The sequence below is a fragment of the Leucoraja erinacea genome, chromosome 28 (genome assembly GCF_028641065.1).
Source record: "Leucoraja erinacea ecotype New England chromosome 28, Leri_hhj_1, whole genome shotgun sequence".
In the NCBI taxonomy this organism is placed as follows: domain Eukaryota; kingdom Metazoa; phylum Chordata; class Chondrichthyes; order Rajiformes; family Rajidae; genus Leucoraja; species Leucoraja erinaceus.
The window spans coordinates 28,534,975-28,548,343 of NC_073404.1; the positions used below are offsets into that span (position 1 = coordinate 28,534,975).

At 46.4% G+C, this 13,369-nt stretch overlaps 1 protein-coding gene across 2 annotated transcripts in view; it reads left to right on the forward strand.

The window, feature by feature from the left end:
* supt6h (SPT6 homolog, histone chaperone and transcription elongation factor) overlaps positions 1-13,369 on the forward strand; it is a 68,884-nt gene that overhangs the window by 22,728 nt on the left and 32,787 nt on the right. For both annotated transcript variants that reach the window (XM_055658123.1, XM_055658124.1), the window contains exons 10-13: positions 1,837-1,926; positions 8,356-8,498; positions 10,170-10,324; positions 12,009-12,110. In XM_055658123.1, coding sequence (XP_055514098.1) covers positions 1,837-1,926; positions 8,356-8,498; positions 10,170-10,324; positions 12,009-12,110 — 490 coding nt within the window. The remainder of the gene's footprint in view (positions 1-1,836; positions 1,927-8,355; positions 8,499-10,169; positions 10,325-12,008; positions 12,111-13,369) is intronic.

Sequence of the window (13,369 nt, forward strand, 5' to 3'; positions counted from 1 at the left end):
TGACTAAATAGCCCAAAGTTGATTAATAATTCTGATAAACAGTCGTATGCAATTACACAAAAAAGCTGGAGAAACTCAACGGGTGCAGCAGCATCTATGGAGCGAAGGAAATAGGCAACGTTTCGGGCCGAAACCCTTCTTCAGACCCGAAACGTTGCCTATTTCCTTCGCTCCATAGATGCTGCTGCACCCGCTGAGTTTCTCCAGCTTTTTTGTGTAACCTTCGATTCCCCAGCATCTGCAGTTCCCTCTTAAACACAGTCGTATGCAATTGTTTATTAAAGATAATGTTTAAGAGCATAAAACATTGATCACAATCACAATAATACTTTATTAGCCAAGTATGTTTTGCAACATAGGAGGGATTTCATTTGCCAAGTTAGTCATACTAATAAAAAGCAACGGAACACACAAAACACATTGTAACATAAACATCCACCACAGTGACTCCTCCACATTCCTCACTGTGATGGAAGGTGATAAAAAAGTTAAAACCCCTTCCCGTCTATGCTCTCCCGTGGTCGGGGGCCTCGAGCCCTCCGTTGACGGGATGATCTTGACTCCGTAGCCAGCAGTGTTTTGGCCCTCCGCATCAGGGCGATCAGCTCCCCCACGCTGGCGATCGAGGCCCGTGTCGGGGCTGGTCGAACCTTCCGCGACGTTGGAGCTTCCCGACTAGCCTCTCCCGAGACTGCGAGCCCTTGATGGCAAAGTCCGCAGGCCGCAGTTGGAGGGATCGCAGGCAGGGGATCGGCTCCAATGTTAAGTCCACACCCAACGGTGGGGCCCAAAGTCAGTCCGAGGAGGCATCCAGCTCCATCAATGGTAGGCCGCAGAGCAACCAGAGAACGAGATCCGGAAAATAATTGCATCTCCGGTAAGGTATGAAACTGAAAAAGAAAGTTTCCCCCGATTCCCATCCCCTCCCCCCACATAAAACATACCGGAGAACATTCACACAAACTTTTAACACACACTAACAAATTAAAAACAGACAGACTGTTGGCTGTGATATGATTTGAACCAGCATAGAAAATGTTATACATACAAAGCTGGAGTAACTGGTTTAAACCGAAGATGAGACACAAATTGCTGGAGTAAACTCAGCAGGGCAGGCAGCATCTCTGGCGAGATGGAATGGGTGGCGTTTCTTAAGACTGAAGAAGGGTCTCGACCCGAAACGTCACCCATTCCTTCTCTCCAGAGATGCTGCCTGCCCCGCTGAGTTTACTCCAGCACTTTGTGTCTTATCTTCGGTTTAAACCAGTATCTGCAGTTCCTTCCTACACCTAGAAAATGTTATGATCTTTTTAAAAGATAGACAATAGGTCCAGGAGTAGGCCATTCAGCCCTTTGAGCCAGCACCACCATACAACGTGATCATAGCTGATCATCCCCAATCAGTACCCCGTTCCTGCCTTCTCCCCATATCCCCTGACTCCGCTATCTTTAAGAGCCCTATCTAGCTCTCTCTTGAAAGTATCCAGAGAACCCGCCTCCACCGCCCTCTGAGGCAGAGATTTCCACAGATTCACAACTCTCTGTGAGAAAAAGTGTTTCCTCATCTCTGTTCAAAATGGCTTACCCCTTATTTTTTAAACTGTGGCCCCTTGTTCTGGACTCCCCCAACACGGGGAACATGTTTCGTGCGTGTCCAAATCCTTAATAATCTTATATATTTCAATTAGATACCCTCTCATCCTTCTAAACTCCAGAGTATACAAGATCATGGTTGAGGGCAGCATTGTATATTTGTGGTAGTAGTGGTTTTATGGTAGCAGATTATAATGTAATATTTTTCTTAATTTTGTTTTAAAATGTATTTCCTTTGGTTAGGTGCCTTTCATTGCGTTCTACAGAAAGGAGTATGTGGATCCAGAACTGAATATCAATGACCTGTGGAAGTTATGGCAGTGGGATGAGAAGGTAGGGAGGGGTTAGTGTTTCACGTTTCAAACCAACCAAGTTTTGTGTTATGAGTCATCGAAAAATATTGTTCATTGGTTGGAAAGTCAATTATCATTTGAAAACTGACCAACATTAATCAAAATGATAGCTGGAGATGTCGGAATACAGGTCTCCGAGGCTTTCAACAACACAAGAAGGTCCACTGCGATAGCTCTGCAGTTCTTGGTCCAGAGCTGCCAGTTACAATATTTCCTTCTTGGGTATAACTGCTTTTGAAAGATCCAGCACAGGAACATGATATTTGGCTCGCTGAAGACAGACACAAAAAGTAATCCAGCGGGTCAGGCAGCAAAGGAATAGGTGACGTTTCGGGCCGAGACCCTTCTTCAGACTGAGCGCCGGGAAGGGAAAACGAAAGGTTGTCGTCCACGCTGACCGTCGATCATCCGTTCACGCTAGTTCTATGTCATCCGACTTTCACATCCACTCCCTACACACAAGGGGCGATTTACAGAGTGCCAATTAACCGACAAACCCGCCCGCGTGTCTTTGTAAACTTGGAGCACGCTCACTCGGAAACCCACACGGTCGCAGGGAGAAGGTGCAAACTCCACACAGGCAGCAACTGAGGTCAGAATCAAACCCAGGCCTCTGGCACTGCGAGGGAGAGGTTCTGCCACTGCGCAGCTGTGCCGCTCGGCTTCTCATTCCACGTGGTATTGTCATGCTGATTGCAGCTGTCACAATCCATAAAATAGGCCATCCACAGTGACTGTGCCTTGAGCAATGGAATGTCAATGTGTGTGATGTGATGTGGTGGAAGGGCAGAACAAGTCCCGCCTGTGTAACTTTAACATGTGGATAATGCCCCCAGGTTTCGCTGCTTGTCCAGCGTGTCAAAGACTTGGTCTGTTTTGCAGAAACTATTTGGGGCGGCACAGTAGCACAATGGTAGAGATGCTGCCTCAATGCACCGGAGACCCAGGTTCAATCCTGACTACAGGTAGTTTGGACGTTCTGCCTGTGACCACGTGGGTTTTGTCCGGGTGCTCCGGTTTCCTCCCACATTCCAAAGACGTCCGATTTGGCATCTGCAAAATTGTCCCTATGAGTGTAAGATAGAACTAGTGTATGGGTGGTCGCTGGTCGGCGCGGACTTGGTGGGCCCTGTTTCCACGCTGTATCTTGAAACTAAACTAATCTAAACTAAATAAATTATTTAAAAAATTAAAATCATGTACACTAAATTTATGTAATCAAGAACGTTAAAGTAAATGCAGGTAATTCTTAAAAATATAATTTAGCTTTTGCTTGTCTCTCATAGCAATAATTAACCACTTGGACTTGCACCCCAGCGGTATGAATATTAACTTCTCTAACTTCGTAACCCTTGCTTTCCCTCTCTCTCTCCATCCCTCCCCCTTCCCAGTTCTCCCACCAGTCTGACTGTTCCCCGATTACATTTTATCTCTGTTTGCTTTGTTGTCACTTTCTCCCAACTAAAGATGATCTATTCTACATTTTCCTTGATCTGCACCGCTTTTGATCTCGTACACTCCCTTATCTATAGAAACATCGAAATTAGGTGCAGGAGTAGGCCATTCGGCCCTTCGAGCCTGCACCGCCATTCAATATGATCATGGCTGATCATCCAACTCAGTATCCCGTACCTGCCTTCTCTCCATATCCCCTGATCCCCTTAGCCACAAGGGCCACATCTAACTCCCTCTTAAATATAGCCAATGAACTGGCCTCAACTACCCTCTGTGGCAGAGAGTTCCAGAGATTCACCATCTCTGTGTGAAAAAGTTCTTCTCATCTCGGTTTTAAAGGATTTCCCCCTTATCCTTAAGCTGTGACCCCTTGTCCTGACTTCCCTAACATCGGGAACAATCTTCCTGCATCTAGCCAGTCCAACCCCTTAAGAATTTTGTAAGTTTCTATAAGATCCCCTCTCAATCTTCTAAATTCTAGAGAGTATAAACCAAGTCTATCCAGTCTTTCTTCATAAGACAGTCCTGACATCCCAGGAATCAGTCTGGTGAACCGTCTCTGCACTCCCTCTATGGCAATAATGTCCTTCCTCAGATTTGGAGACCAAAACTGTACGCAATACTCCAGGTGTGGTCTCACCAAGACCCTGTACAACTGCAGTAGAACCTCCCTGCTCCTATACTCAAATCCTTTTGCAATGAAAGCTAACATACCATTCGCTTTCTTTACTGCCTGCTGCACCTGCATGCCCACCTTCAATGACTGGTGTACCATGACACCCAGGTCTCGCTGCATCTCCCCCTTTCCCAATCGGCCACCATTTAGATAATAGTCTGCTTTCCCGTTTTTTTGCCACCAAAATGGATAACCTCACATTTATCCACATTATACTGCATCTGCCAAACATTTGCCCACTCACCCAGCCTATCCAAGTCACCTTGCAGTCTCCTAGCATCCTCCTCACAGCTAACACTGCCCCCCAGCTTAGTGTCATCCGCAAACTTGGAGATATTGCCTTCAATTCCCTCATCCAGATCATTAATATATATTGTAAATAGCTGGAGTCCCAGCACTGAGCCTTGCGGTACCCCACTAGTCACTGCCTGCCATTGTGAAAAGGACCCGTTTACTCCTACTCTTTGCTTCCTGTTTGCCAGCCAGTTCTCTATCCACATCAATACTGAACCCCCAATGCCTTGTGCTTTAAGTTTTTATACTAATCTCTTATGTGGGACCTTGTCGAAAGCCTTCTGGAAGTCCAGATACACCACATCCACTGGTTCTCCCCTATCCACGCTACTAGTTACATCCTCGAAAAATTCTATAAGATTCGTCAGACATGATTTACCTTTCGTAAATCCATGCTGACTTTGTCCAATGATTTCACCACTTTCCAAATGTGCTGCTATCCCATCTTTAATAACTGACTCTAGCAGTCTCCCCACTACCGATGTTAGACTAACTGGTCTGTAATTCCCCATTTTCTCTCTCCCTCCCTTCTTAAAAAGTGGGGTTACGTTTGCTACCCGCCAATCTTCAGGAACTACTCCAGAATCTAAAGAGTTTTGAAAGATTATTACTAATGCATCCACTATTTCTGGAGCTACTTCCTTAAGTACTCTGGGATGCAGCCTATCTGGCCCTGGGGATTTATCGGCCTTTAATCCATTCAATTTACCCAACACCACTTCCCGGCTAACCTGGATTTCACTCAATTCCTCCAACTCCTTTGACCCGCGGTCCCCTGCTATTTCCGGCAAATTATTTATGTCTTCCTTAGTGAAGACGGAACCAAAGTAGTTATTCAATTGGTCCGCCATATCCTTGTTCCCCATGATCAACTCACCTGTTTCTGACTGAAGGGACCTACATTTGTTTTAACTAATCTCTTTCTTTTCACATATCTATAAAAACTTTTGCAGTCAGTTTTTATGTTCCCTGCCAGTTTTCTTTCATAATCTATTTTTCCTTTCCTAATTAAGCCCTTTGTCCTCCTCTGCTGGTCTTTGAATTTCTCACAGTCCTCTGGTATGCTGCTTTTTCTGGCTAATTTGTACGCATCATCCTTCGCTTTGATACTATCCCTGATTTCCCTTGTTATCCATGGATGTACTACCTTCCCTGATTTATTCTTTTGCCAAACTGGGATGAACAATTTTTGTAGTTCATCCATGCAGTCTTTAAATGTCTTCCATTGCATATCCACCGTCAACCCTTTTATAATTAATTGCCAGTCAATCTTGGCCAATTCACGTCTCATACCCTCAAAGTTACCTTTCTTTAAGTTCAGAACCATTGTTTCTGAATTAACAATGTCACTCTCCATCCTAATGAAGAACTCAACCATATTATGGTCACTCTTGCCCAAGGGGGCACGTACAACAAGATTGCTAACTAACCCTTCCTCATTACTCAATACCCAGTCTAAAATAGCCTGCTCTCTCGTTGGTTCCTCTACAAGTTGATTTAGATAACTATCCCGCATACATTCCAAGAAATCCTCTTCCTCAGCACCCCTGCCAATTTGATTCACCCAATCTATATGTAGATTGAAGTCACCCATTATAACCGTTTTGCCTTTGTCGCACGCATTCCTAATTTCCTGTTTGATACCATCTCCAACTTCACTATTACTGTTAGGTGGCCTGTCCACAACACCCACCAGCGTTTTCTGCCCCTTAGTGTTTTGCAGCTCTACCCATACCGATTCCACATCCTCCAAACTAATGTCCTTCCTTTCCATTGCATTAATCCCCTCTCTAATCAGTAACGCTACCCCACCTCCTTTTCCTTTCTGTCTATCCCTCCTGAATATTGAATATCCCTGGATGTTCAGCTCCCAACCTTGGTCACCCTGGAGCCATGTCTCCGTGATCCCAACTATATCATAGTCATTAATAGCTATCTACACATTCAACTCATCCACCTTATTACGAATGCTCCTTGCATTGAGACACAAAGCCTTCAGGCTTGTTTTTACAACACTCTTACCCCTTATACAATTATGTTGAAAAGTGGCCCTTTTTGATTTTTGCCCTGGTTTTGTCTGCCTGCCACTTTTACTTTTCACCTTGCTACCTATTTCTTCTACCCTCATTTTACACCACTCGGTCTCTACGCTCACACATTTAAGAAACCCTTTCCCTTTAACTCCATCCTCCACTGTCCCATTCAATACCCCACCCCTCTTATTCAGTTTAAAGCCACCCGTGTAGCAGTGGCAAACCTGCCTGCCAGAATGCTGGTCCCACACCTGTTAAGATGCAATCCGTCCCTTTTGTACAGTTCCCCCTTACCCCAAAACAGATCCCAGTGATCTAAGAATCTAAATCCCTGCCCCGTGCACCAGTTCCTCAGCCACACGTTCAGGTCCCGTATCTCCCTGTTCCTGCTCTCGCCAGCACGGGGAACTGGAAGCAAACCGGACATAACAACCCTGGAGGTCCTGCTTTTCAACATTTTTCCGAGCTCTCTATAGTCACGCTGCAGAATATTCATCCCCTTTTTTCCGACATCGTTTGTGCCGACATGCACTACCACTTCCGGATGTTCACCTTCGCCCTTGAGGATTTTCTGCACTCTGTCCGTGACATCCTGGATCCTGGCACCGGGAAGGCAGCACACCATCCTCGCATCCCGTCTGTTGCCGCAGAAACCCCTGTCCGTACCTCTCACGATGGAGTCTCCCACTACAATGGCCTTGCCTGCCTTAGGCCTTTTTGGTTTTGGCTCAACAGCCCTATTCGCATCACAGGCCAGTCCGCCGCTCACGTCTTCTGTCCCAACAGCTTCTAAGCGGATGAACCTGTTTACAAGAGGTACATCACCCGGGGACGTTGGCATTCCATGCTTCCCTCCCTTTCTCACTGTCTCCCACCTTCTCTCTTCCAGTACCTTAGGTGTAACAATCGTACTGTAGGACTTGTCGAGGAACGACTGCGTTTCTCGTACGAACCGGAGGTCATCCACTTGCTTCTCCAGTTCCCCAACACGGCCCTTCAGGAGCTCTACCTGGATGCATTTTTCGCATTTGTAGCAGCCAGAGGCACCAGCGGTGTCCTTGACCTCCCACATACTGCAAGCATCGCACTGAATCAGCTTGCCTGACATCTCCTTCTTTGGTCTCTCCCTCTCAAGCGTATTGCGTGGTCTCCTCTCCAAAGACTCTCGAGCCAAAGACTCACACTTTTCTCACAGGGCATATCCCTCACAAAGCCGCTCACTCACTGCCGCTCGCAAAGAGCTGTCCTGCTTAAATTGACTGATAAATTGCCTGATTTACCAATTTACAAAGCAAATTCCTCAGTTTTCCACTGTTTTCACCCCTCTCCTCCTACTTGGGCTAGAGCCAATCAGTCGTATCTCTTGCTAATCTGTTGCTGCTGTTGTTCCTCCCAAATCTACAGCAGTTCTGAGTGGCTATGTGGCTCCATCTCCCCTGACTCTCAATCTAAAGACCCGAAACGTCACCCATTCCTTCTCTCCAGAGATGCTGCCTGTCCCGCTGAGTTACTCCAGCATTTTGTGTCTATGTCTTCGGCAAATGGACTAATTATATGACATCAGAGCGTGACCAGGGAGGCTGGTGAGCTAGTTCTGGCTTTTGATACCATGGTGGTGTTTAAGAGACTTTGTGATGGGCACATGAAAGTGCAGGGAATGGAGGGATATGGATCATATGCAGGCGGATGAGATCAGTTTAGCGCGGCATCATGTTCAACACAAACCCTATAGGCTGGAAGGCCCGTTCCAGTGCTGTACCGTTCCATGTTCCATGTTTTATGTATTTAATACGGGGAGTTGCACTATAACTTTAGTTTAGAAGCCTAGATGAGAAAAATGAGCTGCTATGTTTTTGCTCCCACTTATTGGGTCTGCTGGAATCTCTTTTTTGTTCACTGATGAATATTCCACAGTTCTGCTTGAGTCACCTTTTGCAATGGTCCATTACAGTGGACACAGCTGAAGACTCGCAAAGAAAACCTGAACCGGCTATTCCAGAAGATGCAAGCGTACCAGTACGAACAAATCTCTGCGGACCCCGACAAGCCCCTGGCCGATGGCGTTAGAGCACTTGACACTGCAGATCTTGAAAGGTAACGTCCTCGTGTCATTTGGAGGTTTCGTTTGGAGAAACAAAGTGGAAACAGGCCCACCGGCTCCGCGCCGACCAGCGATCCCCGCACAATGGCACGATCCTACAGACTAGGGACAATTTACAATCTTTACTGAAGCCGAATTAAGCTACAAACCTGTACGTCCTGTGAGTTGTGGGTGGAAACCGAAGCACCTGGGGAAAACCCATGTGGTTACAGGGAGATCGTACAAACTCCATACAGACAGCACCCTTAAAAAAGATTGAACCCGTGTCTCTGGCGCTGTAAGGCAGCACCTCTACTGCTGCACTACCTTGCCGCCCTCAATATTATCATGTAGCCTGTTAGGCTTTCCTGGAAAGTAATTTGCAATTTAAAATATATCTTTGCCTAGATATTTAAATCTTTCATTGTCGTTCAGTGTGATTAGAATCATACCGCCCAACTCGCCTGTGCCAACCAAGATGCCCCGTCTAAACTAATCGCATTTTCCCGCATTTGGCCCATATTCCTCTAAACCTTTCCTATCCATGTACCTGCTTGTAAATGCTGTTCTTGTACCTGCCTCAACTACCTCCTCTGGCAGCTCATTCCACATACCCGCCACCTCTGAGTGGAAAAGGTTGCCCCCTGAGGCGCCTATTAAATCTTTCCCCTCCAACCTTAAGTGGTTTATTATCATATATCCCAGATAGAACATTGAAATTCTTACTTGCAGCAGCACAACAGAATTTTTTTAATTAAATAGTACACTGTAAACAATATAATAAATGAGAGAAAAAAATGTGTGTGTGTGTGTATATATATATACATACTCACATATACACACCTATATTGCCCGCATGAATTTATACACCTCTAAGGTCCAAGGAATAAAGTCCTCGCCTGCCCAATCTTCCCCCAATAGCTCAGGCCCTTGAGTCTTGGCAAGATCCTTGTAAATCTTCACTGCATCCATTTTAACATTAGTGACATCATTGTTGTAGCAGGGTGACACAATACTCTTAATTGCAGCTTCATCAGGGTCTTGAACAACATGGCGTCCCAACCTCTATACTCAAAACCCTGACTTATGAAGGCCAATATAGAAAAAGCTGCCTACCTACCTGCAACGCCACTCTCGGGTAACCTGCACTCCTAGATCCCTCTGCTCTACAACACTCCCCAGAGCCCAATCATTCACTGTGAATTGTGCCGTCTATTTTGAAATTGATGGAAGTCAATGGGCGACACGGGGGCGCAGCGGTAGAGCAGCTGCCTCACAGCGCCAGAGACCCGGGTTCGATCCTGACCACGGGTGCTTGTCTGTACGGAGTTTCTACGTTCCCCCCCATGACATGCGTGGGCATTTCTCGAAGCCCTTCAGTTTCCTCCCACACTCCAAAGGTTTGTTGGTAAATTGGTTTGTTGTAAATGTAAACTTGTTCCCCAGTGTGTGTGTGTGTGCAGGATAGCGTTAATGTGCAGGGATCGCTGGTCGGTGCAGACTCGGTGGGCCGCAGGGCATGTTTCCGCGCTGTATCTCTAAACTAAACGAAAGAAGCTAATTTTCGACAGCATTTGAGAATGCTAAGTGGCGGATTGTTTCTGTGTTTCCTTCTGCATTTGCTTCTGTGAAGTTTGCTTCTTGTTTCTTTGTCCTGTGAATATTCCCTCTCTCCATCTTTTCAGACTGAAGGACGTGCAGTCGAACGATGAACTGCAGGACGTGTACAATCACTTCTTGTTGTATTATGGTCGTGATATTCCAAAAATGCAAAATGCATTAAAACCAAGTAAGAAGAAATACAAAAAGAGTCAGCAAGTTGGAGAGGATGAGGAGGAAGGTTGGTATGTCTCGCTTTTCACAGAAAATTCACTATTAGTTTCCTCCACATGAATCAGCAGTTCTGGTTGTCCCAGTATAGCCCATTGGGGTGGTGCAGCTGGTAGTCCTGCTGATCCACGGCACCAGAGACCCGGGTTCAATTCTGATGTCGGGTGCCGACTGTGGAGTTTGTGTGTTCTCTCTGACCGTGTGGGTTTCCTCTGGGTGCTCTGGTTTCCTCCCACATCCCAAAAACCCGTCGGTTTCCAGGTTATAGAGTCATAGAGGTCCGTGTGTGTGTTTTTTTTTTATAGTCATAGAGTGATACAGTGTGGAAACAGGCACAATTAGCTCATACTGGGCAAGAGATTTGATGCATCTACCTGACCTATTCCTCTAATGATCTTATACACCTCTATAAGATCACTCCTCATCCTCCTGCGCTCCCAGGAATAGAGTCCCAGCCTACTCATCCTTTCCCTATAGCTCACATCCGCTAGTACCGGCAATATACTCGTAAACCTTCTCTGTATCATTTCCAGTTTGACAACTTGTTGCCCAGAACTGAACACAATACTCTAAATGTGGCCTCACCAACGTCTTATACAACTGTAACATGATCTCCCAACTTCTCTACTCAATGCTCTAACTGATGAAGGCCAATGTGCCAAAAGCCTTGTCCCAATCTACCTGCGACTCCACCTTCAAGGAACCATGCACCTGCACTCCTAGATCCTTCTGCTCTACAACACTCCCCAGAGGCCTACCATTTACTGTGTAGGTCCTGCCAATGTTAGACTTCCCAAAACGCAACACCTCACATTTCTCTAGATAGATAGATAGATATAATTTATTGCCACACAACCAGGGTCGGTGAAAATTTGGGTTGTCAGCAGCAGTACAATAATAAAGAACACACAACCACAATAAAACTGTAACACAAACATCCACCACAGCAATCATCACTGTGGTGGAAGGCTCTACATTAAATTCCATCAACCATTCCTCCGCCAAACTGGCCAACCAATCAAGATCCTGCTGCAATTTTTCACAACCATCTTCACTATCTGCAAAACCACTCACTTTTGTGTCATCTGCCGTGTATGTCCTCATCCAAATCATTGATATAGATGACAAACATTAATGGGGCCCAGCGTTGAGCTATGAGGCACACCACTAGTCACAGGCATCCAGTCTGAGCTTACTGGGCCTCTAAAAAATATATTGTTCATAGTGCACTATGTTTACATATTCTGTTGTACTGCAGAAAGTAAGAATTTCATTGTTCTATCTGGGACACATGACAATAAAACACTCTTGGCTCTTGACTATCTGATATTTGGTTGATATCTGGTTGATAGCGGATATCTGCTATCTTCAAGGAGGTAGTGGAATTGGATACAATTACTACATTTAAGAGCCATTTAGACACACAAATGCGCAAGAGATAGAGGGATGCTGTGCTAATGCAGGCAAATGGAATTAGGGGGGGGGGTGGGAAAGATCGCCATTGACATAGTGAGCTGAAGGACCGTTTTTGTGCAGGATGAATCTTAACGGGTAACATTGTGATAGTATCCATTATTCATTTTTTAAATGTTTATTTTATTGAAAATATTATCCATAATTTGTTGTCAATAACTTCAGTAAAGTTGGGTGCTTGGTTGTATATAACTTTTATATTTTCGTTGTCATTCTTTCAGGAGAACGAGATGAGGAGGTTGAAGACGATGAACGTCATGGACCGGAGCTGAAGCAAGCCTCCCGCAGAGACATGTACACTATTTGCCAGAACGCTGGTCTAGGTAAAGAATTGCAGCTTATTGTCTCCAGCTTCCTATACAAAATCTTTGCCTACGTTTGCCTTTGTGAACTAAAGGAAATAATATGAATGACACGAACATCCATCACAGTGAATCTCCTCCTCACTGTGATGGAAGGCAAAGTCTTATCTCTCCCCTGCACTACTCGTTCTCCTCACGATGTCAGAGTCAAAGCCCCCGGCGGGCGATGGTAAATAAGTCCCGCAGCAATTATAAAGCCACGCCGGGTGATGCAACGCCGCGCTCCGGGTCTTGGTATCGGAGCCCCCGGCGTGCGCCAACAAGTCCCGCGGCCATTTAAAGCCGCGCCGGGCGATGTAAGGCCCCGCTCCAGGTCATCCTCAACCCCGCAACTCGGGTGGGAGAAGTCGCCGTTGCGGAAGCCCCGAAAAGTGGTCTCCCAGCAGGGACCCGCGGGCTCCCGGCGTCACCGTCCAGCGGGCCGGCGGCTAGAGCCCCCGAATCTCCTGGGTCGGGCCGCAGCAGCGCGCCACCACCGCTCCTCCCGCTCCGAACTCGGCCAGCTCCGCGATGGTGGGTAAGTCCGCAGCTCCGCGACTGGAGCCCCAGGTCGTTCCAGTTGGAGGCCGCTCCACGGTGCTCGACCCCAATGACAACGGAGACCCGACAGGGAAAAGGTCGGGTTCTCCGTGCAGGGGAAAGATTTTTAAAAGTTTCCCCACCCCCCGCCCCCCACAAACATACCCAGTTTAAAAAAAATAAAAACTACATACAAACGAGACAAAAAATTAAAAAACGACAGACGGACTGCAGAGGCCGCTGCGACGCGAGTCTCGTTTAGGGGCAATGTCTGGATTAAAATAAAGATTGGTCTTGCCAAATTTAAGGTACATTTTGGGTATAACTACAAAATTGGCCTGTCTTCTGTGTGATCAAATCCAAAGTGACTCCAAATGACCAGACAGATTTCCCACTGAATTGGAAAGTTACTGACAAAAAAGTAAAACTGAAGTTTACATTTTGAGAGTTGCTGACTTACAGCGCCACAGATCAGCGTTCGATCCTGACCATGAGTGCCGTGTGCGCGGAGTTTGTACGTTCTCCCCATAACCTGCGTGGGTTTTCACCGGGGGATAGGGTTTCCTCCCACACTCCCAACGACTTTCATATTTGCAGGTAAATTGGCTTTGGTAAAATTGTAAATTGCCCCTAGTGTGGGTGGGTTAGTGTTAGTGTGTGGGGATCGCTGGTGGGTGCGGACTCGGTGGGCTGAAGGCCCT